This window comes from Phoenix dactylifera, unplaced genomic scaffold (assembly GCF_009389715.1).
Source record: "Phoenix dactylifera cultivar Barhee BC4 unplaced genomic scaffold, palm_55x_up_171113_PBpolish2nd_filt_p 001564F, whole genome shotgun sequence".
Taxonomy (NCBI): domain Eukaryota; kingdom Viridiplantae; phylum Streptophyta; class Magnoliopsida; order Arecales; family Arecaceae; genus Phoenix; species Phoenix dactylifera.
In genome coordinates, this window is record NW_024068871.1 from 49,023 (window position 1) to 75,240 (window position 26,218).

Here is a 26,218-nt window from a genome sequence, read left to right on the forward strand (position 1 = left end):
GTCTCAAAGAGTTGACAAGCCCAGGAGGCAATGTGGGCACTTTAGTTGCCCAACTTAGAGGGAGGATTGAAATGGCAACTAAAGAATTTGAAGCACTTGTGGCAGCCTTCCACAAGTCACAGGGAGATCAATTTAAGACCCTAATGGATTCAATCAATGCTTTTATAGATGCAGCTTGTAGGGTTTATGAGCAACGTCGCCGATAAGGGACGTTTTGTAAATATCTAGGGATCTTCTTTTTGTAAACCCTAGGCTATTTTGAAACACTTTTTGTATTAGAAATCAATACTTGTAATGATTTCTTCTTTTGACTATGTACTGACTTCAAAGGTTTACAATGACATATGAATGACATACAATTTCTTTTGAAACCCTGTGTACATTTCTAACTCTGTGTATGTGATTGTGTATGTGATTTTGTGATGTGCCATAAAAATCTTATCACATACCTTGAGTGTTCAAATTTGATACAAAAAAAAAAACAATGCATATAAAACAGAGGGAGCACATCTTGTGATAACTATACTAAACAAAAAGATGAGTCTGAAATGAATTCCAAAACAAAGGGGGAGTGATATGAATGACTGAATTCATTAATAGAAATGACTTGGACAGGGGGAGCACAACTTGAATATTCTTAAGTGGTTCATGGAAATATGCTGAATCTTACTAGGAAGTATGCTTTAAGCACCTACAGATAATTTGTCCCCTTCATTGTTGATGACAAAAAGGGGGAGTAGAACCATAGAACCAATATGGATAAGGGGAGTAGAACCAATATGGATAAGGGGAGTAGAACCAATATGGATACATTGGAATGCAAAATACAAAATTCATGCTTAAAAGTTGAATTAGAAGAGATAAAATTGAAGAATATTGGCTTTAAGATAATTGCCCTTCTGGAAAAGAAAGGGGGAGTCAAAAAGAACTTAGCTTTCAATTATCTTGAGCATCAATATTTCATTTCACATTATATCTAGTTCTAATCAAAACATTATACCTGTACATCTGAGCAAATACTGTGTATATGTTTAAATTTCGAATTTTGCATATACTCAGTGTTTTGTCATCATCAAAAAGGGGGAGATTGTTGACCCCCTAATGGATTTTGATGAATACAAAACACTAGAGTATAATTCCATTTATCTTAACAACTTAATTGAGAAATTCATGTGTTTTATTAAGAATATTGTTAAGAAATGTCTAGGCAAGTTCCCATAATTTTTATGAATTTATTGAAGAATTTTTTGAGATGAAAGAAAAAGTTCAGGGACAGCCGAGACGTCTCCTGATAGTCTCAGAGACGTCTCTGGCACAAACAGGAAGAACTGGCACATCTGGAGACGTCCCCGGCACCTGCCGAGTCGTCCCCGCGATAGCGGAGTCAACTCTCTCAGTAGCGGAGTCGACTCTCTCAGTGGCGGCAGAAAGGCAGTTTTCAAGAGACATGCGCGAGACGTCCCCACCATACGCGGAGTCGTCCCCGCAAGTAAAAAGCAGATCTCCGGAGTCGTCCTCTAGATAGCGGAGACGGCTCTCTCAGGGTTTTCCAGAGAATGATTTTTTCGGTGATAAGGCAGCGGAGACGTCCCCTGAAAGAGCGGAGTCGACTCTCTCAGGGAACTCCAGAAGACATGTTTTTCTGAGATAAAGAAGCGGAGTCGTCCCCGAGGGAGCGGAGTCGTCCCCATTCAAAAAGTGCAAACAAGCCGAGACATCCCCGTAAAGTGCAGAGACGACCCTCTCAGCAAATCAGAAAGGCAAGGATTCAAACGGTACAATTCCAGAGTCGTCCCCGTAAAGAGCCGAGTCGTCCCCAGACAACGTAAAAAGTAAAATCTTGTAGCGGAGACGTCTCTCGTTGAAGCGGAGACGTCCCCGGAACGCCTGGGACGCGACTGACAACTTTTCAGGTTTGGTTTGAATTTCAAATCTCCTTCACTTTATCTCTAACGGCTATATTTGCTTTTTGGGCTATAAAAGGGACCTCTTAAGTGCTTCAAAACAACTCTTCACCAACCCAAAGCAAAATCATTCAAGAGAGAAGAAAGAAAAAGAGGTTCAAGGGAGTTAGTGCATTCAAGTGAAGAAATCAAGTGCTTTCAAGCTTCCCAAGTGATTTCAAGCTCAACTACTCTCTTCCGCTCGTGCATTCAAAGCTCACACTCAAACCTACGCGATCCACATCGGAAGAATCACCATTTCCCACGCTTCCAACGGCAAAAGGATTCTTCCGGGTTCTATTGTTTATCATTGTCACATTTGCTTATTTAGAGCTTTCCAATTGTTTGTAAAACTCTTTTAACATTGTGCTTGTTCCAGTCAAGGGACTTGGAACAAGGGAAAGGCGTCCCAAGCCTAGGTTAAATTGGGGGTTTTAGGATTTGTTGTGAGCCCGGTGTAAAACAACGAGTTGGATAGTGAACTCGCAAAACTACCGTACTGTAATCGTGGATTATAGTGAAAATTCCCAAAGGTGCTTTGGGGAGTGGATGTAGGAGCAGTGGAGGCTCCGAACCACTATAAAAGCCTGTGTTTGCGATTGGTTGTCTTCATAGCTTTATTCTTGCTTTAGCTCTTATATTTGTGTGTTTTACTTTTAAATAGTCAAAAAGTTTTTAAAACACCCAATTCACCCCCCTCTTGGGTGACCATCTCTGGGCAACAACACTCAACTCCAGTCAGGCCCTAGACATATTCTATTCTCGTCTAAGGCATCAGTTACGACTGTTACTACCCATAAAGGTGCTCCTTAACTATCTAAAGTAGCTGAGGATCAGAGGCCACTGCATAGAAAGACCAATGATAGCATTACATATATCCCTGCTTAGTGTTAAATCAACCATAACAATTCTTCAAAGTACTTATGTCTGTTTAGAACAATTCATGATGATGCTGTTGCCACAGGTGATACTGAGTTCAAACACTAGGGATAATTAACTATTGGCATGGATTAGCTCAGAATAATGAAATTGTGTTTCAAAATTATAATCCATCCGCCTATGTGAGTCTCGGGAAAAAAAAGAGGACCAACAATGTGCATGATCTGGGATCAATTTTAAAATTATAGAATGTAAGTAATAAACAAATAAAAATTTAATGAAGACAGCTAAAAATATGATTTACGATCCTAGATTCCTAGCTACTAAAAAAATTATAACAATATGCTAAACCATTACAAAGGTTTATGTTTTTAAATATTGAATAATATAGCATATCCTATTTTGCTTTTTACGAACTATCTATACAGTTTTGTATCTTTTTCAAGAATCGCCAAATCGGTACCGGTCAGCATACCAGTCGAAGCCGGTACCCGGTTCGGTACGGGTTCGAATCGGTACCGAACCGGCCACAGCGCGCTCGTAGCGAGCGCGAGCGCGCGCGAAAATGCCACAGCGCACTACAGTGGCATTAAATGCAACTGTAGCACAGCTACAATGGCATTAAATACCACTGTAGCACATCTACAGTGCATGGCTATAGTGGCATTAAATACTATTGTAGCACAGCTACAATGGCATTAAATGCTATAGTGGACCAGACTCAGTGTCGGTTTGCACCGAGTCCTGGCCGAACCGGACGGAACCGGACTGGTTTCGTCCGATTCAGCCTTGTACCGGTCGCGGCCAAAACCGTTTTTTGTAACCGAACCGGACTGGTCGGCACCGACACCGGTTCGGTATGGGGTACGGGCCGGTTCAGCCTACCTTGATCTTTCCATTCCAAGGTATGCCGAACAGGTGTACCAGTTCGCGTACCGGTCGGCTACCGGACCAGTTCGGACTGTCACGATCCGGACCCGGATCCGCGACACGGCCGTGCTACTGCAAGCTACTGCCCGCAATAACACGAAGCCTCGTTACTAATAATTCATAAACAAGAGGGTCATTTCATTCATAAAGTATTTCTCCAAAATGGAGCAGTACAGAGCTCTAAATTTGTACATCATCAAAATGAATTTTTCCACCCAAAAGTCTTCCGGCTCTCTGCTCCTAGTACCCTATATATCTGGAAGAAAAAGAACAGAGGATATATATGAGCTATGTGGCTCAGTAAGTGACCATGTACTATCTTACCGGATCAAGCATAAGAATTCATACGATTTGCATCATTTCAGGAGATAGCAGTTATAGCCAAATACAACATTTCATAAAGGATATACACAAAAACTCGTTATAAAACAATGCATGCTCTGGCCAGGCAAGTTCATAAATGTCACGGCCCGCCTGCGCGGGGCATGTGACCATCGGGCCCACATGAGAGGGAACACGGGATTCCCCTGCCAGATGATGGCCGGTTCCGGGGTCCGTACGCGCGCGCATGCGCCGCACTTAACCCCTCACCGATTTTGCTTCTCCCCAAAACACATCTGCAGGATTTGGAAACACCCGCCTCATATGCCCAGGCTCTGGAACGAGCCTCATAATCATGTTTCAAATATCATTTTCATACAATATATCATAATCATAATTCATACCCAATCATATCTTTATGAAGAAATGCTATTTAACTAAATTCATAAATCACATGCAATCATATGCTTGATCCTTATTTTGAGAAGATACACCATATCAAATACTATTTCATCATTTCATACTTACAACTTAAACAGTAATTTGTAGTCAATAAGATTTGTGCAGGGTCACTTACCTCGGTTCGCTCTCGGAACCTTACTCTTGTCCTGACAAATTCTTTGTACCTATTAAACAGTTCAAAATATATTTTTCATTATTCATCAATTTAAAACCTCGAATTAAACTTGAATAGATCTTAAGTCCCAACCGGATAATTGAACTAAAATCCACTTATTCACTATTTATTTTATTTTTATTTTTCTTTTTCCTTTCTTTTTCTTTTTCTTTTCCTTCTCTCTTTTTTTTCTTTTCTTTCTCTTTTCTTTTTCTTTTCTTTTCTTTTCTTTTCTTTCCTTTCCTTTTTCTTTTCTTCTCTGTTTCTTCCCGAACCTTCCTTCTCTCTTCTTTTCTTTCTTCTCTTCTCCTCCCTTTCTTCTCTTCTCCCGATCTCTCTTTTCCTTCCCCCTTTCTTCTCCCGCGAAGGGAGAAAGGTGATCTCTGGAAGGGCCGAGCCACGGCCAGCGGCACCTGCGGCCGACGCCCGCGGCCGAGCCCATGGCGTCCCCGGCCGAGCCCGCGGTCGGAGCCGACGGCTCCCTCGTTCCCACTGCGGTGGGGGAAAGAAACCCACCACCGCGGCCATGGCTGCGGCCGAACTCACCGCGACCTAGGGAGGGGAGGAAGGGCCTCCAGCCGTCGATGCTGCGACCACGACTGCGGCCAAGCTCACCGCACCAGATCCACGGCCGAAAACACTGGTGGCCTCCCCTCTCTTTCTTTCCTTTTCTTTCCGTTTCCCTTCTTCTCTTCACCGAGGCCCTCTACCCCATTGAAGAGACGGAAGGGGAAGGGATTCCGGCTCGACTGCATCCCCCGGCCAAGAACCAGCAGCGGCTGCGTCCGAGAGCAGTGAGCCTTCTTTCTTCCCCTTCCTCTCTCTTTGTTTCTTTCTTTCTTTGTTATCTCGAATAAATCAAGAGAAGAGAAGGCAGGGTGGTTTGGAATTTCTTAAGCGGTAGTCACCGCTTTAGCAGCACCGCTTCAGTGGCACCCGACAGCTGGACTCCTCTGTCCAGGTGGTAGCGTCCAAATGGGCTGCCAACCATGGGCTCTAGTTAGCCCATTAGATGCCCTGGCCCAATGCTCAAACATGGGCCCAAAAGGATATTGGGCTCAGATTGGGCCCGGATATTACACGGACCGAATCGAATCGATACCGAACCAGTACCTTGGTTCGTCCGCGATGTGGCCAAAATAGCCACAGCATGGCCATAGCGCATCCGCGCTGTGCTCAAATCAGGACACAACGCTCCATGCTGTGGTCAAATCAGACCACAGAGCGCGCACTGTGGTCAAATCAACCATAGCGCGCTCTAGCAAAAAAAAATTGCCGCATGCCTCAAGTATCGGCCGGTACAAGACGGTTCTGGGCCGGTACCGCTTGTTTCCAGCTCCATAAGGGGGCAGAACCATTTTCCACTGCCGAACTGGACCGGTCAGAGACCGAACCAGTTCGGTACGGGCTAAACCGGCCAGTACGGGCCGGTTCAGCATTTCTTGTTCCATTCCAAGTGTTGGCACAGTACAATATGATGTGTGTACTTTGCGAACCTTAAGTAGCATGAGCATTGTGTATTTTTTAATCCTTTCTCCAAAGGTTCTTACCAAAACCTCTAGGTCTTAGGCAAAATTTCTATAACAACCAAATAAAATGTCACATAATCATACATGTTCCAAACCTCAAGGCACATACATATGTACATATATATTATGGCACTCTACAAGAGATTTACAAGGCATGCACATGGACATGGGTGGCTCAAATATGATGTGACCCAGACAAACATAATTTAAATGCTCTCTTTGGCATATTTTCAATCTTACTTCAATAGTTTCCACTCATTGATCAACAAATTTCCAAAGGAGAAGGAGCTTAGAGTTTGAAGGTGTCCGTATATCATTTATAAGACTCCTATAAAATGTTTTTTTTTTTGCTTTTCCTTTTCTCTATTGCTTATTTCTCCATAATCATTACTAATGATGCTTCTAGATCTAGTATTATCCACTGTAGTAAATGGATGATTATCTTAGAGACATGCATTGCAAAATCATAGTGATTAAATTCTTGGTTAAACCAAAAATTCAGAATACCATGCAACCCTATTTAGTCCTTCATAACAAATAACAAATATGGTGAGTGTTACAGTTGGAGCCCAACAAAACCAAGATCATATGTACAAGATACATTATGAGGCATTCATGATGTATCGTGTTTCCTTTCTCATACTTAATGGTTGTATACTTGTATATTATCTTAGCATAAGATCTCTAACATAATATAATGTCTTGATGCCCAAGTACCAGCATAATACCCATAAAAACATTTTTGGAAATTCAGTTGATTATTTTGCAGAAGCATGCAAGAACTACAGGTGCAGTTTCTAATCCTTAAAACTGGTCAGCGCAAAAGATGAGCTTAAGTAAACTTGCTTATATGGCTTTCAATTGCGTATTGGTGACTACAAATTGGTGGTAACAATTCCCGGTTGCTAGAATCAAGATTCCAAACCAACATTAGGTGTTAGAGTACACATTTGTTAGCTTGACTAAGGATCTGATTTTGCAAAATTTATTATTAGGAAAGATTTGTTCTTATACATTGTAATTTTTTATGTCTGCCATCTGAGAGATTCATGTGCAAGAGTCTCTGATATTGACAATTTGACAACCACGATGCAAAGTCTAAGTTCAGGAATTAAGTAGAAGTAGACAATCGCGTGTTTAGGACTCTTGGTGGCTTATCAATAGGTTTTTGAAAATAAATAGGTTTACTTAGTAAAACCAAAACTTGGTGGCTTATCAATAGGTTTTTGAAAATAAATACATAAACAAATGCTTTGGCAAATGTTATCCAAGGAGTTGTGGCACCTGATCTACATGTTACATATTACTTATGGGGTTGAGAATAGTTAAATTCTTCAAGAATAATTTGAGAGGTCATTATTGTAAAAGGACCTAATAATAATTCAAATGGTTAAATCAGCATATGGAGTATCTCTCAATATTTTTTGATTTCAAGGACTTTCTAATTGCATCATTTATCTAGATCCCAATGCAATGGAATGAGACCAATCAAAAAACATTTAATTGATTGTGCACTTTTCTTCCTCTTTCTTCCTCTCAGGTTAAGCCTACTTATAGTATAAATTGGTTTATTTCATAGCTATATAACAAGCTGGATGACAAACCCAACATGCAATGGGCTAGAGATTACCCTACTTCAGTGCGCACATCTGCTAATACGGAGCTGGACCCTAAGGTATTATTTCGTATCTCCTTCCTACTTCAGTAGACAATGGAAACCCACTAAAGGTTCAGTCACAACCAAAATCTGGTTCAAAGGAGATATTTAGTGGGACCCCAATGGTTAGATGCTGAGCGTCGAGCATCCAGATTGCAGCTGTAAAATCTTCTTCCTTGACTTGTTTGACTCACCATGCAAGATGACAACTAATGAAGCATGGACATGGGTACAGCATTGGGACATGACACAATACAGATGCATTATTAGAGAAAATATTGAATAAGTAGGATACAATATGATTAGTACAGAACAATAAATTTATATATATATATATATATATATATATATATTACCTCTATATGTTAAAAAACATCCAATTAGGATAGTGGTCTGCGAAGATAATATGGTCCATACTTTATATAATAGAATCAACTTCCATAAACTTATCATTTAGTCATCATTCAAATGCAAAGAGACCAACCTGTGCTCTCCATTGTGATACCAACATCACAAACTCCAAAAGTAACCATTTATTATTAAAAGGAATATATTCTAAGAAAAGAAAGAACAAAAGGCACCCCCCTCCATTCCTAGAAGAAGGAGGAAAGTATCTAAGTGTATCCACTAAGTATCCCAAGTGTTTTTCATTTTTTTTTATTTTGAAATGCTGGATATTTAAAGACATAAATATGGGATGAATATCCCCAAAGTATCTGACAAGTATCATATCCAATACTTATCTGATATCATACAATATGAATTGTCCACGCTTCCTAGATGACAACCCTATACTCTTAAGCACTACTTATGATTAAGAAGAGTTACATGTGCTCCATAATTTCACAATCTGAAAGCATAAACTGTGATTTATACGCTATTAATCTTTCCTGTACCATGCTTTTAGTGAGATGATTTTTCTCTTTAACAACATATTTCAAACTGTATCAAAAAAAACACCATATTTTAAACATGATGCGAGATGCTATATGCAAAAGTGAAAAAAAAACTTGCACTAGTTATGCATGAAAAAGTGAAATAAAACTTGCAATTTATGCAGTGCCCTCTCAAAGAGCTATACGCAAAAGGTTTTCATTATGTTAACTTCCATGGAACATATGTTCTAATATGCATGCTTACAGTATGACAGTGAAGATACTGCATGCATAATGCAACAATGTCTAAAATTTACCGGTACCGGTTCGGCATACCTTGGTCTAAATTATTATCCAACACATCGGAAAAGACTAAAGAGGGATCAAGAGAGAAAAATGGTACTTAATTGTCTTTGTTTTTTCCCTTGGGAAAGCGGAGGAGGTTATCCCCCACCTAGCCACCTGTCTGAGAAAATTGTACTTAATAATCATCATCATAATGATCCTTTTAGACTGATGTAAGCCAGCAAGATCACTTGATGCAATCTTTAATACATTTTAACAGTATATCTTTCCGAATAAAAGTTACAATAAGAACTAAATGATTTTTGCAGGCAAGAAAAAAATCCTCCAATTTATTATAGATCTGACACAAATAAGATGAAAACCCAAGAATATATGAAACATAGCATCAGCTTGCTTATCTTTTTTAAATAGAACTGTTGCAACCAAGTCCTAGAAAACTCATTGATGTGCCTAGATATTCATTTTATTTAACTAAATGGAAACAAAGAAACTACTTGGAACTTTTCATACCTTTCAGACCTTCAGGAGCAGCTGCTCTTGTGGATTGTGTGATCCTCAAACTAGGCACACAAATATTTCGACATCCAATGCCACAAATGGAACCACCGATAGAGAAAGAAAGGAACTGCATCATCACGGAGCTATGGTTTGGAATGTGTCACTGTGAAGAGGGAAAGACATGCCAAAAAAGACCAAAAGACGAAAACAAGAGGGTCAAAAAGTGAAAAAAGTGGGAGAAAGAAAGTATAATTTTTGAGGATGTTTTAGATAGTATTACAAAATATAGACTATTGTGTCCAATCCGATGCAAATAAAAGACCAACAACTTCAATCAGAACGAAATAAAGGGGCTTTACAACCAAATATTAGCGATGATTAGTTATGAATCATATTTTGACAATATTGTTTTGGAATTAATTGTATATGTTTTCTCCAAAAACCGTACTATTTCAAATAATGTGTTGCTTTAAATGGTAAAATTCAAGGCTTTAAATCCCATCCTAGTGGTTGTGTCGGTCGAGGTAAAAACCCTCCATCTCTCTCTCCTTCTTCTTTCCTTTATTTCTTTCCATCTTTATTTGTTTCTTTTTCTTCTTTATTTCCTTTCTTCCTCCTTTCCTTTTTGTTCTTTCTTTTTATTCTTCCTTCCTTTATTTCTTCCCTTTTTCTTCTTTCTTTCCCTTCTTCCTTCTTTCCTTCCTTTCTTTTTATTCTCCCTTCTTTCCTTTATTTCCTTCCTTTTCTTCTTCTGTTTTTCCTTTCTTTCTTTTTATCCTCCCTTTCTTCCTTCCTTTCCTCTTTCTTCTTCTTTCTTTTCTTCTTTCCTTGCTTTCTTATTCTTCTTCCCGACATGGCTGGTTTTCGGAGTCCTAACCCCATCCCAATCCTATTTTCTCAGGGGGATAAGACGAGATGGGCAGGACAACCCCCATCCCTCCAGGATTTAAAATATTGGTAAAAAATTCATATATTTTCCTAAGTGTGAGAGAAATATTGCAATAAAAGAGAAAAATGAGGTATTCTAATCTCTACCTTATCTTTTTCTTCATATATATGTATGTATATATATTTTCATTTACATCATCTTAGCAGGACCCTACTTTTTCTCTCCCATCACTCTTCTTTATTTTTCTTTTTGCTTTTGTTTTGATAAGGACTTTCTTTGTCTTGCAGTTTAATATCCTATTGCTATCATGATAGATACCCTATAGAGCACCTCTCTCTCTCTCTCTCTCTCTCTCTCTCTCTCTCTCTCTCTCTCTATCTAGCATATATTGTTACTCACATTCACATTTTGCTCTTTTTGTTATAACTCCCTTATCTCAAGACAAATAAATCAATAAGCTATTGGCTTACATTGCTTCTACCTCTATTGAGGTTCAATGGAGATTGGAGGTACTCCCCATGGAATAGGTTTCCATCCCCTAGATGTCACTGTCTTGACCTGCTTCATAATGTCGAGCATTAATCTTTTATAAATTTAAGATTAAATTAAGTAAATATTTCTTGTTAGGTCAATTTATTATCTTTGAGAAATTTTTTCACCTTGGCAACCCGTATAATATAATCCTGTCTCAGTCTCTAGCGATGCTATTAAAGTTGTTCATTTTGTGTCCGCTTGATGCAGACATAAGGGACATCCAAAACAGATGTTTTTTGCTTTCAGTTATTCAAATGTTACAGCTCAAATGATGAACAATGCACACCATGCCTATCATGGGATCTACACTAGCAGGATTAAAATCTCGATAAATACCATGAGAATCTTAGCTCGACACTCTCTGCATACACGTGTGCCTTCGTGTGTCTAACTGGCCTAATTTCCCTTAAAAGATGAGAAACTGTGCATACCCCCTTGAAAGCTTGAAGCTTGCTTGCGTGCCCGTACCATTATCCCCCATTGCAACAATCTAAGCTGGCTTTAGCAAGGGTTCAAGTGCCAACGATTCCAGGTCATGCCTCTCATGCTATGATGTCCTCTGCCAACACTAGGCTTGCATGCGAGCTGCAATAACTTGCCCTTCGCATGTTATCGACCTGTGCCGGTCTGGCACGATTAGATACAGCTAAGTACCCCCAATTCCATTCTTATGATTCAGAGTTTCCATGAAAACCAATGATCAAAACTGCACATCCCAAAACAGAAGGGTACACACAGTCTTTCCCCTTTGAGAAAATTCATGAAGAGATGAACTGAACTATGCTCACTCCTGATAAGAAATAAATTCCATCCCTCAACCAAAGATCGACTAATAAAGTAACTGATAGTAGAGAGGGGGAACAAAACAGATGTAAAATCCAGTTCCGTACTTTTGACACATTTACAATCTGTTTCGTTTTTCTTGAGAAAGATTGACATCCAATCTGAATAACCAGCCCAAGTTAACTGGTCGGCTCAGCACTCCGGATCAGATTGTAATTACTATTAACAATCGAAATATCAAGAAAGAGGGGGGAAAAGATGAAAGAGAAACATTACCAACACCTAACGAGGGCGACAACCCATCATGTCGTCGAACGGGTCCAAATGACGAGATTGCGCCTGAAGGAACAAAGATTAGAAACCGACGCCATGAAGAATCGAGAGAGAGAAGAAGAAGCCACGGGGAAAGGTAGAAGCCCGTCAAATGAAGGGGAGAGCCTCGACAAGGACGCTCTCAATGGCACAAGACGCCATAGGTTGTGGTCCCCACTAAGCGTCCGGTTTGCCTTTTTATTGAGGGAATATGTGTCCAGTTTGTAAAGGAATCTACATTATATACATATATATACATATATAATTTTTTTATTCTCAATTCGAGAAGCCTGGGTAAAAATTAAAATGCTTTAGGTATCGAATAAAAAAAAATTATATATATACATACATGTATATGTACGTATGTATACATACATATATATGTTTATGTATGTATGCGTGTATATATATAGATTTCTGTGCTGGCATGGTTAATAATGTTCTGTACCGAGGCTTTACTCAAACATTCACCTGACTACATTGCTTAACTACGTATAATTTATCAAGCAAAGCTCTGAAAACCATAAAATTAACTTGATAAAAACGCTAAAATCATAGAAATCTCATTGACCTTAAGCACAATGAAAACTTTTCAAGTTTGTCCGCCGAGCATTTGCTCTTTCAGATAGCTGCGCACTGCACAATAAGTCCCTACATACAGGCACTCGAATCCGCTGGAAAGCCCCTCTTTCTTGTTGCACCAGCTGCGCCTCCGCATCGCCGACTCTTCACCGCTAGAGGACGGAGGCACTGCACCAGCCGCGCGGAGCAATCGGAGGAACAGATTTATGCCGACTGAGACAAAGTCTCGCTTAACAAGTTGAAAAACAAAGCCAGTGTTTCAGTTGGTGGAAAGAAATCTAAGGCCAATGGAGGAATCTGTTGTTCCCTTGATCTCGAACAACCATATCCTCGTAAAAAATGGATTAGCATTACAAAGTTAAATATCTGGGCTGCCAGAGTCATAATTTGGCACTGAAAGAATGAAGATGTATGATTTCTTTAAACTAAACTATACATGCATTTAGTGAAAGTCTAGCCTCTCCATACAAATCCATCCCCCTCCTCAGGTACATAGCCAATTGCAACTCATATACATTTCCATAGATCTGAGTAGACGAAAATATACATGCCAAAATATGAGACAGGTCATTTGATCATATCACAAATCTTGGAGACATTAATATCCTAGAGGACTTCTGTTCCATGACAAATATGAAGGATCACCAAGTTTCCTGCAAAATTAGAAGGAATAAATCAAGGACACTACTAACAAGAAATATAACATTGCTTTTGCAACATTCAAACTACTTTCAGTTAACTTTGACATCAAGTTCCAGAGTCAAGAGTGTATTGTACCGAATCAAATGTTCACTACATTCCAAAGCCTCACTAGTACCAACTCATCGCAAGTCAGATGTACAGATCAACCTAGCATTGCTTCGTCCTAAAGCATGTTTACCATCGCGTAATGACACATGTATTGATACAATTGATACTTATTTGACCATTTTTTGTTACCTTTTTGCTTCCTAGTGTGGCTAATTATTTATATACCAAAATGCATGCTTTTCATGTGAATATGCACATGCCAGATAATTTGTAGTGTTAGATCTAGATGTGTATTGATCATTGTATAGCCAAAACAGTTTGCATGAGAAAACAAAAATAAATTTATGAGGGTTTGGAACCTTTCCTTGCCTATTTGCAACATGTGTGAGCACAGCATGGTTCCACAACATTTCCTCCAAGGACAACTGATACAACACTAATATGTGATACTATATCCACAAGCTGTATGATAGAACCCAATTTGACTTGGTTCAACCCAACCTGACCAGAACCACTCGAATTCAGACCAATCCTAATTGATATAGCTAACCAACAGAACCTAAGAAAATCAACCAGACCAACATGACATATTAGGCTCAACTAGATCCGAGCCACCCAACTTCCTTGAAACTTGATTTGGAACAAACAAATTAAGCCATCAGAATTGCAGTTCAAATCCAGAGGCATCAACTGTCGAATTGCACTCACCAACCTAGAGTTTATCAAATCGTGCTTTAGACACATCCCAGTCTCTTCGTAACATATGTGCCCCTGGGAGAAGAAAGATTTTACGGCATATATTTTTGCATACCTAGAGAACATAATAATATCTTTCTACATGTTATGCCAGTACATAAACAGGCGTTAAAGATTGTCCTCAAGCATATAAATGATTTTATGCATTTAATGGGATGTTAGACCGCTGAACAGCTAAAATTATACAGATTTTAGAAAATATCATTTACATAAAAGTGACAATTAAAAATAACAATAATTAAACACAATCAGTTACCTAATTAGAATTTATATGTTCATTCTATGGGCTTAACTTACTATCAGTTTTATAAAAAAAAATAATATAGAAGTCATAGGAGGTACCACAATACAGACATAATGTAGCGGTAGTAGTTAGTCCAGACAAGAATAAATAGTGTTTTGGTTGCCATGGATGAATGTTAAAAAATACAAACAGGAGAGCATTTAAATATAGAAAGGTTAAAAGTGAAGTTAAGAAATAGTGAATCAAAGAGAACAATAACCTTCCTTAACTGGTGGAGCTACCAAAAAACCAGCTCGATAATCATTAGAATAGACCATAAGGTCAGATGCAAATGAAGCAAAAGATTACTTTTTCTCACATTTTAGCATGTTTAGGTGTATTTATATGAACGAAGATCTAGGTCATGCAATGCCTTGAAAGAAATAAACACTCTTTAAAATAAAACAAAAACCATACTTTGATGTTTTAATAAAATTTTAAACTGATAGTCGAATAAATTTAATATTGCAAACATACACTTTATAAACATGTCCCAACTAATCAGTTAAGTGGATTATACAGCTGCTTAAGCAACAAAGTGGACAATAAAATGGCCAGGCAGATTAAGGAGCAGCTAAACAGGAAGCAGGCACCATTGAAGGGTTGACGAACAGAAAGCCATTTAAGTAGCCATTTAAGCACCTAAGCATCCATTTTTGGGTGTCAGCACAATACAAACCATACAATATTGTAAACCTTGACTGCCATATTGAGCACATACAAATGCTAGAAATGTAGCTATCTGGTGCAAGTACAGTAATGAGATATGAACAATTGGCTAAAAAAGGCACAAGAGATATTGACAATGAGGTAAGAAATAATGACAATGTTGTTACCTCATAAAGAAGACACCTCATTCAACTAATATTATTCTCCCGAGTAACTCAAAACTTGTCCAGGAGGAAGCAAGTAAACCTCGAAAGAGATGTGCTAGACCCTCAACGAGGTTTCGGTATGATACACATGTCGATTGTATAATAATCCATCTTTTCCATTTATACATGTAAATAAACTTCATCTTGACACGAATGATCCACGGATTTGACCTCTTCCCATATCACCATTGGCTAAAATAACATTTTGAAAGGATCTATGATTTTACTGTATAGCCTTTCAACTATTACTGATTTAAAAAAGCCACCATAGAGGAGTTGTAGTTCTTAGATATGGATCCAATTGTTTAAGAGAAAGGTTAAGTCTATTAACGATATTTAGCCTAATCTCATACCCAACCACACAAGGTTTGTCTCTCTCAGTAAACAATTGGATCAACAACTAGCTACATAAGCATACTTTAAACAACATTGTAAAAGAGCTACATACGTCTACATGGTTTACTTTCTCCTCCCTGGATGGGGCCTGACCCAACTCCAATGGTATTGGTTTAGTCATTCATGAATTAACAATACCTACACACTAATTTTCTTGAACTGATCTAATATCAACTACTTCTACCAAAGTACCAATTACTCTTCATAGTGTCATCCATGTTTTGATGTAGGATCTAAGGATTAATTAAAGAATTCTTTAAGATAATGACCAGTCAATGTTAAAATTTCTGCATCTATGAAGATCTTCCCAAAAAGTTGTCATCACATTGCAATTTATGGAAGCAAAGTTTCATCTAATAAGATAATTATGTGTTACCTTTCAACATGATCACAAATGGATGTGCTTTAATAAATAAAATTATTCTTCTCAAAATATAAGCATGTCAACTCTGCAAATAAGAAAGTGTATTACCAAAAGTACATACTTTTCCTCAAGTACTCGAGATTAGCTATGACAAAACCATCTTTAATCTTAAGAGCGAAGTTGGCATTGAAAATGTTAGATAAAGTTTCTTCTAATATTGGTTGTTGCTGATGGACATCTATAGCAGTACTCACCTTGGTTTTACCAAGTATACCACTGTGAATGCTGCAGCCAAAAAAAAGCATGATCCTCCAACAGTGAGGTATGCAATGCCAAGGAAGTCATTCTTTCCTCCAAGCCAGCTTGTGGTAGAAAGCACCAGTTTCTTTTTACCATTGAAACTATAAGTGTTGTAATTGTTCTTTAATGTCACTGTTATAGAATCATTAGCTTTAAGGTCCACCTCTATCTTCCCATACAACTTTCTAAATGTTGGAAGGGCTGCGGTACGCATCCAAACAATGAGGTCCTCCTGCTCGCTCAACTGTTTACGTACGAAACAAAGAAGATCAATATAGTGTAAAGTCAAAAGATATACTTAATAGCAAGAAAACTCAAGGAAGCGCATTTAGAAGGCAAGCGAAATTAAGCCAACAGATATAAAGTAGGGACATCTGAGAGAGAGGTTTTGCTTATAAGGGCAAACGATTAAGGAAGCAAAGAGGACAGCAGTTAACTAGAATGATGGAGAAATAGTGCGCATTAGTGAAGATGTAAGAGATTTATATTATTCTCCATTCAAGATCAACCCACATGGTAGCAATAGCCTCTCTATAGAGATGCTGGAGAACTTCAGTGGTCTTAAACACAAACCCCATGTATGTCTTGTACGAAATATAAGCAGGAAAATAAAGAAAAGACTTACGGATTTGTTTGGATCAAGTTTTGCACCGCCAATTAGAGATCCATTCTGGAAGTTCTTAGGATAGACATCCTTTCCAAACTTGTGGTCCCTATCGCTCTTCCAGGAAATGCCCTTCTTATTCACCATTACATTTTCATTGCCCTGTTTGAAGCTGTAAGTATCATTAAATAAGCTCCAGGCTATGAGGCCACAAGGAACAATTGGAGAACCATCTGCTGTGGTTTTTTCAGGATCACAACCACTAGTCTCACTTGCCTCATCAGCAGACCTCAACTGTGCATCATTCCGGCTCTTTACATACCTGAATTTAAATGAATGTACCAATTAAGCAGAAATCGTATCTGCATCTCCATAACTTATACATTTTCTTGGTTGAGAATCCAAAGCACTCTAGGTTATATTTTCTTTGTTGAATATATAAAGCATTGCTCGAGATATGGTGTTTATATAGAAACTATTTAATCCAATGACGGAACTACTAGTAAGGAGTATGTCACGCCCCAGATCCGGAGCATGACACGACCGTGCTACCAAGGGGTACAATCCATGATAATACGAAGCCAAACATTACATCTTAGATTTCAAATCCATCTTAACTTCCAAATTCATCTCAAAGAAAATAGAATAAATAGGAATCCAATTTCATTATCCACTAAATGCAACCAATATTGGTTCAGAGCAACTAAATCCAAACATAAATACCAAACCCATAATCTTCAAAATTTAAAAAATTCTAAGCTACAAATTCATAATCAACTGAAGAACTAAAGTTCTATTATACAGATCGCCAAGCTTGCTAGCATGAACTCCAAGCTCGAAAAATTCTTCGTCCCTATTGACCCTATTTGTCTAGAGAGAGAAAAATAAAAATAGAGATATATGAGCGACACAGCTCAGTAAGTAAATCTTACATTACCTTATCGGATTCCAGCATATGTTTTTTTTCATGTTAATGCATCATTTAGGAAAAATAACAGATTTTACAAAATATAAAGCATTTCTTAGTACAGTATATTAAAACAAGTCATAAAACAAATCATGCATGAACAAATCATCCATATTTCATAAACATAATTCAAAGTTCATTTTGAAAATATATACATAAATCATTCTTCTACCATTTAGCCATATCATAGTTCAAAATATTACTCACAGATATTCATGCTACGGTCACTTTATATCCATGTCAGGGTTCGTGTTCGTAATCAACAAAGATTTTTGCTTTGTATGCCAACTTTATACCCACTGACGAGGCCTGTGTTCGTATGGATGCTAACTCCGGATGTCAATTTTTCTAATTATAAGGATCATACATAGCTATATGAGAGCCTTTAGAAAACTTATATCTTTTTCTTAAAACATACACATATATAGACGAAAAATCCTAAATGATATGATCAAATTCATATTTCATAACAAAGCTATTTTCGCCAAAATATTTATAAAACTATTTTTCGCAATAAAGCATGATACTTCCGCAAGCAAATTTTATGCACGAAAAATATGATCATTTGAAAAATAATGAGAGCAAGATCTACTTACCGCTTTTGTCTTAGACTGTGAGACTTCGCTAGGCAACTCCACTAGACCTATTTAAAGACATTAAAAGTGAGATTAATTTATATTCAAATTAAAATAATAAGAAAAGAAAACAATTGGTTGGGTGACAATGTTCGGCGGCTCCAGGCAGGTCAGGTCTAAACAACTCGATCAATGAATCATAGAATATGGACTCGATCAGGGCTAAGGTCGTTTGACAAAGTCCATCATCAGTAAACTCCAGGAACACTCAACAGGACCGAAATGATCGGTCCAATAGACAGTTCGGACACCAAGACAGTTTAAGGACTCATTTCATGGAGGTCAACTCGGGTTCGTAAATCGAGTCGACAGGATCCTATACTGGGATCCATAATTTTTTTAGAGAGAGAAAGTAGAGAGAGGAGAGAGAAGAGAGGCTCTCTTCTTTCCTAAAATAGGGGAGAGCCAATCTCTCCCTCTGTTCTTGGATCGGACAGTGGCAACCACCAAAGCGGCTGAACCCCCAGCGACGACGGCCACAGGCAGCCCTTCGGCCGCGGTAACACCAACAACGGTGGTCGGCCGAAGAAGAGAAAAAGGAGAAAAAGAAATCATCACGATCAACCCCTTAATCAACCTTTACCATAGTTATTTTCCTCACCCACAACCGCAAGATCACATGGGTCCTAGACAGCGGCAAAGCTCGGCCAAAATCAGAGGCCGAGCTTTGGTGATTCCGGTGGTGGAACTCAAAGGAGGAGGGGGATTAAATAGGCGAAGTCCCCGAGTTCTAGATGAACTCATATTTGCCCTAGGAGTCTCCGATTTCTGCCAGAATCGGAGGAGGAAGAAGACTCCTATCTGCTTGCATCGTGCCACAGGGCACGGGAGCCTTAGGTCTGGCCACTTCGGGCCGGCCCACAAGCCCAAGTCAAGTGCGAGTCGGTCAATGGATAGGGCCCTCATAGAGCAATTCTTCTTAGACTTACATGGCATTGATATCAATATTTGAGGAACTATAACATGTGCTGAGAAATGGAATTTGTGTCAAAAAGCAAACAACATTATGTAACGATTATTTATCATTTCATGAATACACTTTTAAAAGGAGAAGCTAATCAACTTTGCTCAAAAGCTGGTGTTATGCATACCTCCTATGGTTCTGATAGAAGTTATCAAGTTGATAGTACACATAAATAGGCTGATCCATATTCTTGAGAACCTGCAAGAAACAGCAGTTTCTTGTTCACAGCATTCTAATCATTGAAGAACTAATTTTTTCATTAGATACCCTCTATACTCTGACCTTATAAATAAATAGAAAAACAAAAAGTCACAGCTATGAACTAGTCACACTACAAATTTCATGTATTTAAGAGATCTCACTACCTTAAGAGTTCTGGTACAGGTCTTATCGGTTGCTGCATTCTGCATGTATGCAACCTTATCATTAGTCATGTTCTGTGGTATGCATGCACTGTCATACCAATCAACAATTTCCACAACCTATTTAAGGAAAGAAGCATATACACATTAATGATAATGTTGCCACTTGGAGGTCAAACAGCTAAAACAAAATTAATTCAGCATACATCATGGGAAGCCATAAGCGAAATAACGCCAATGGGGACAAAAATGATGCCGACAAGTGTAAATACCGAGATCACCTACAGAAAGATAGTGCAGCAGCTGTCAGTTAGGTCTGTCCAATCCATAAGCTACATTTAATACCAATAACTTGTCCGAAAGTCATGAGGCTGTGAGGCCATCAGAACTAACCCATTGGGGAGTAAGGATCGGTTTGCAAGCTGGGAGTTCTTGCTGAGTAAATTTCGAATCTGAGCATGCAAGAAAACGAACAACAATTATAAGTTACTGTTGCAAATCAGGAATCGTTTGTAGCATTCTCATCAATAATCAATTGTTCTAGTACATGGATTAAACCAGGTTATCAAAAAAATCAAATTCTTTCAAGTCGAAGGATCAAATCAGCCTCACTAGCAGCAAAGGAAGAGGAGTTGAGCAAGTCATTTGATGCAATCAGCAAATTTCAAGAGATCCACAAAAACCAAAGAGTGTTGTAATAATCTACCTAACCAAACCATTTGAAACAAAAAAGGGAGCTTCTTTGGCATAATCTTCATCCTCAAAACTAGGATACGAGAAAATCTCAACAACAGAATAAAAGGCAAGAAAAAAGCCCAAAAAAGTGATAATTATGGATCAAAAGTATCTATAGTGAGATCTCGAGAAAAACCTACCGAAAATAAAGGGCTCAAAACCAAAATAATCATAAAATTTCTTCCAAAGAACAGCCGAAAAAAGAGATTTTGACGAGAGATTACACTTGGGCCTCTTGGAATTCCTCCTGGGCGCCGACCCTTCCCCCGATCCCGATCCCGAGCTCGACCCGGCCGCAGAAGCCCCCAAATTATTCATCATGCCACCACACTAAAACAAACCTCCACAAGAGGCAGAAAAAGAAGAGGAAAAACCCCCAAATCCTTCTATAAACCTCTCTGTTTTATCTTAAACTAGCCTCTCTATCTCCCTCTCGTTTAACTGTGTGGAAAGAGTAGAAAAGAGAAAAGGGGAGAGAGAGAAGAGACGGCCGATGGACCGGAAGGTCAACCTACCGGGTCGGAGCCGAGCGACGGAGAGACGGGGCGGTCAACGTATGGGGTGGAAACAATGACGTGGTTCGAAAGGCACCAGGTCCAACGAGATGGACGTTTTTTTTCCCTCTTAATTAAAAAATATACATATAAAATAAATATTTATAAGGATTAGATATGTATATACGATATTGCATGTGTATTGCTTTTTTTTATATCTATCCTTATAAATATTTATTTATATGTATATTTTTTAATTATATATATAAATTAATACTATCTAATGCCATTAAAAATAAATAATTTAAAATTAAAATAATTTTAAAAAATATGTACTAATAGACATGCAAAAAGAAAATTTTATAAAGTTATACATATTTATAGTAATTTTGCGAGAGTACTAATGCAGTTTCATATATTTAGAAAAATATATATTCTAGAAAAATTAAAAAATAATCAAAATTCTGCTGAGATTTACGAATATTTTTATGACTATGTTGAATCGACGAGTCAAAAAAAGACCAAGTAATATTGTCATTTTTCTTCATTTAAGATTTTAACTCATTCAAGTTGGAATATTGGATGATCATTTTGGTAATTATATTCTCCCATTTGATTTTGATTTAATTAACATTGTAGATATAATGATATCTATATATTCTTCAATATTTTTAGGTTATTAAAGCATATTGAATTTAAATTAATTATAGATGTTAGATCGATAAACAGCTTTTTGTGATTTATAAATGGTGTGTTCTTTGATTGTTAAGCGAGAATCTCACCAAGACATCGTGATTTCTTCTATAAGAATTGTCATCAACATGGGATCATATGGCATGATAATACTAAATTTTTTTTGCTCTTCTCAATTAAGAATAACTAAATTATTTTCTGTAGAATTGATTTACATCATTTGAGTATATGCCCTAAGATCGATGTTAGCATGCCGCATAGTTCCATGTTGATATCAATTCTAATGGAATAAATCATAATGCCTTCATGAAATTCTTGTCTCAACAAACAAATAACAACTCAACATTTATAAATCACTAAAAAATATTTTAATGATCTAAACATTTATAATTAATTTAAATTTTACATGCTTTAATCTTTTAAAAATAATATATATATATATATCATAGACTCAACAATGATAATTATATCAAAATTAAATAGAGAATAGTATTGTCAAAATGATCACCTAATATATCAACTTGACCGAGTTATGATCTTAAACAAAGAAAATTGACAACATGACTTTGCATTTTTTTGATTTGTGGATCTAACTGAATCATGAAAAAACAAATAAAATTGACTGCATGACTTAGCATTTTTTTTTGACTTGTCGATCCAACCGAATTATGAAAGATTCGGCAAGTGTCAATCAAGTGTTGACATTTTTTAATAATTTTTTTGAGTGTATACCCTCCTAAATATACGAAATTGTATGAATACTATCGCAAAGTTGCTATTTGCATGCATCCTCTTATAAATTTTCTTATAGGTCTACATGTAAGAGTATTTTAGTCATTTTAATTTTAGACTATTTGTTTTTTTAACGACGTTAGATGGTATCGATATATATTAAAAAATAAATAAAGGTGTAAATACAAAAAAAATATTTTATGAGGATATACATGCAAATAGCATCTTTATGAAAATATTTATATAATTTTGTATATTTACGAGAGTATACATGAAAAAAAAAATCTCAAAAAATATATCATATATTGATAGAGAGAATTGATTAGTCTAAGGCCACCGGATCACCGAAGTTGATGGGATGCAACGAGGAAACGGGGTGTTCTTATATGTTACTGTTGATTTTGTTTTCTGTGCTTCTTCTTGCTAGGGAAAACTTTGTTTTATAAAGTATTAGAAAACAGAGTTTGTTTCTTTGGTTTTTCAAGTATCAAGCTCGAGTCTGGATTAAGGTAACGACTCCTTTGGACTCCTAGCGGCTGCTTTGTCCTAGACCAATACAGGTTGAGCCTTCAATAAGGGCCACATATATTATATATTATAATAATAATAATAATAATAATAATAATAATAATAATAATAATAATAATTTAATAATAATAATAATAATTTATTATATAAATTTAGTAAATGTATTTAGTTTTTGATTTTTTTTAATTAACCTGGCGACATTATAAAACCTGAATTAAATTTAATGAGATGTATTAATTAAAAGAGGCAATAGTTTGGTAGGGAGAAGAGACCGTTACTGAAAAATATAACAGGTATCAAATGCAAAAGCAGCATTAATGTAGATTAAGGTTGTAGCTTCCAATTATAGTATTTAAATGCAAGAATACTTGCAATTGTATTTGCTTATACTAATTAGAATTTTTAATTTTTTTTTTGCAAAGGAAGAAGCATTTTGATAGAATGTAAAGTTTGTGGCAGCATTTGGTATTAAAGCTGATCATGGGTGGAGGCTTAAGCATAGAAAATATCAAATTTTATATAGGTCCAGCTTGAAGCCCGATAAAAATGAATAGCGTTTAAGCCAGAGGCCCAGCCTATGATCAGCTCTATTTGGGATGTATGTCGCACACACGGTTAAAATATGGATGGCCTTCTAGGAAGTTAGCTTTCTCTTGTTTTTGGCACAAATCATGGTAAAAGATGGTTGACATCAAAATAATGGACATTCATGCAAATAGATTAGCTTGCTGCTTCGAGTTTTATTTGCAGATTATAATTTCCAAAGGTAATCAGAACAATAATTTGCCTTTGGTGATCCAGGATTCAACCTGAGATCAGATGGTCATGGAGCTCATTCCTGCCCTTGACCCATGGCAAGACCTCCTAAAAATTCTAATTTTCAGACCAGTCTATCTAAGGATCTTTCGGGCCATCAAACACTGAGGATGGGCAGACCCACTCAAACTTCTCACTTGAAAAATTCCAATCACCTTACATCATGTGGTTGAATATGAAACACTAAGCATAGTTTCATATTCAATTAACCTCGACGACAAGTATTGTGATTTACACCAATCACCTTACATCATGTGGCAGAACTTTTTCTGTGTCCATAAAGCAAAAGCTTCCAAACATTGCTCAAAAAACAGATATGTGCAATGCACGAGGTACACTTTTTACTTTTTTTAATTATTTTTAAAATATAATATAATAATATAATAAATTACAATAAATAAAAAGTTTCGGTAGTTAAGTTTTTATTGCGTATTAAAAAATAAACTTTAACAATTAGTAAACAGAAATTCTATCATTAATACTAGCGTCTATATGAGTGGAGTTCTACACAAGCTAAGTCTTTATAGAGAAGCTCTTATTATTACCATTGGCATTATGAATACCGACACTATGTAATGTATGAGATATGATTTTTACTTCCTATTCCAGTTATTTTTAAAATGAAATATAGTAATTGCAATAGCCAAATTTTGGTTGCACATTAAGTAATGAATTTAATGATGGCCAAGAAGAAACTTACACCATTAATACCAAATTAGTAATACCAGTCTTGTGTGATGCATTTGGTACAGTTTCTTTTTCTTTTTTTCTAATTATTCTTAAAATACAATATAACAATTAAATAAATCATAATAAATATAAAGTTTCAAACTTTATTAACATCTATTGAACATTGGATAATAAATTTTAATTAAGAAAAGATATGTTCCGCATTGTAAAACAAATACATAGGAGGCTGATAATGGGCGAGTAGGGTTGGATGCGGACCAGGTTAAAAATTTACCTATCCAAGGCTATTTATTAAATAGATTAATTGTGTAGATCTAAAATTGACCTATTTATTAAACTAGTAATTTAACCCAATCTATATAGCCTATTAACTAAACGGGTCGAATCAGGTTAAATAGGTGAAATAGGCTAGGTAAATTTTTAACGAGTTAACGATCTAAAAAGATTAAGCAGGTAGTACTAAACAGGATGGAAATGAATTACATAGGTTTTAAATGGATTAAATGAGTCGTGAATGAGTTAAATAGATCAGGCCATGACATTCACTCAGGTCAAAATGGATTAAACAAGTTAAAAGTCTAAATCTGAATCAGACAAATTAAATAAATGGACATAGATCCATTTATGAAGCGAACCATATTTTACACCAAACCTGCACTTGCTTAAAGCATGTCGGTTGTGAGCTGGATTTGTCACCTCTAGTTGGAATTCTCCATCCATGACTGAACCAGTTTGGTATCGTTTCAGAGTTCTCAAGCATAGTGAGGAGCTTCCATTTTGCTTGTTGATTAAAAAAGAAAATGGAAAACCTCCTTCCTCTGGATGCACCTCGCTCATCTCAACACACACACACACACACACACACACACAGAGAGAGAGAGAGAGAGAGAGAGAGAGAGAGAGAGAGAGCGGGTTAACATTTGCTAGGCTTGGGGGAATGAAAGAGGAAGAGAAGTAGGTGGATGCAAACGTAGGGATGACCAGATGTGGGGGGAACTTGTGTGGACTGGGTTTAAGACAGGAGAAGTAGAGGTTGGTGGAGAGTTGAGATTTAGATATGAGATAATTGATTAACTTAACCCTAATAATAATGACTCTAATGCAATGATCTCATCCTTCACATTGAGGAATCTATGTTTCGGTTATGGAGATCGTAAGGGATGTGGGTTCAATGAACCATAGCATACTGAATCCTACCAAGCCTTCTTAACTTAGAAAGAAGAGGGTTCGAGTTGTATCGCTCCTGCAAAAGAATGATTGATCTTCTTTCGTCACGTCGACTATTGGATCACAGCTTACACATATTTTAAAGCACTTCATTTTTTTTATCAGCCTTCATAAACTTCAAAGCGGCTATTATGCGATCCAATGGTTGATATTGTGAAAGAAAGTAAATCATTCATTCGCACGAAGAAAAATACAACTTGAAGCCTTGGTTTTCTCACATTCTCCTCGTAAAAGAATAATTATAATAAAATAAAAGTGGCAGGTGAGAAGGGGAAGAAGGCCTATTACTTTCCTTTTATTAGTTACTTTTTCAAGAAAATCCAAGCTCTCCATTCTCTTTTCTTGGTAAATAGAACTCTTTGTCTGCCAAGTTAAGAAAGCTCTGAAGAGCTT

At 37.1% G+C, this 26,218-nt stretch overlaps 2 protein-coding genes across 3 annotated transcripts in view; both read right to left on the reverse strand.

Annotated features, from left to right (window-relative positions):
• Nucleotides 1-12,193, reverse strand: part of LOC120108804 (ent-kaur-16-ene synthase, chloroplastic-like) — a 49,213-nt gene extending 37,020 nt beyond the window's left edge. The window contains exons 1-2 of one of the 2 annotated variants that reach the window (XM_039122520.1): nucleotides 12,037-12,193; nucleotides 9,567-9,717 (exon numbers count right to left, since the gene is read on the reverse strand). In XM_039122520.1, coding sequence (XP_038978448.1) covers nucleotides 9,567-9,690 — 124 coding nt within the window. In that variant the 5' untranslated portion in view covers nucleotides 9,691-9,717; nucleotides 12,037-12,193. The remainder of the gene's footprint in view (nucleotides 1-9,566; nucleotides 9,718-12,036) is intronic. The other variant, XM_039122519.1, reaches the window with a different exon arrangement.
• A 749-nt stretch (nucleotides 12,194-12,942) lies between these two features.
• On the reverse strand, nucleotides 12,943-21,209 carry LOC103720938 (ALA-interacting subunit 1-like). Its single transcript, XM_008810909.4, has 8 exons — nucleotides 20,870-21,209; nucleotides 20,304-20,362; nucleotides 20,117-20,191; nucleotides 19,914-20,030; nucleotides 19,676-19,746; nucleotides 17,004-17,304; nucleotides 16,333-16,622; nucleotides 12,943-13,307 (listed from the first exon to the last, which is right to left on the reverse strand). Exons 1-8 carry the CDS (start codon nucleotides 20,964-20,966, stop codon nucleotides 13,253-13,255), a joined length of 1,065 nt encoding a protein of 354 aa, XP_008809131.3. The 5' UTR covers nucleotides 20,967-21,209; the 3' UTR covers nucleotides 12,943-13,252.
• Between the last annotated feature and the right edge of the window lie 5,009 nt (nucleotides 21,210-26,218).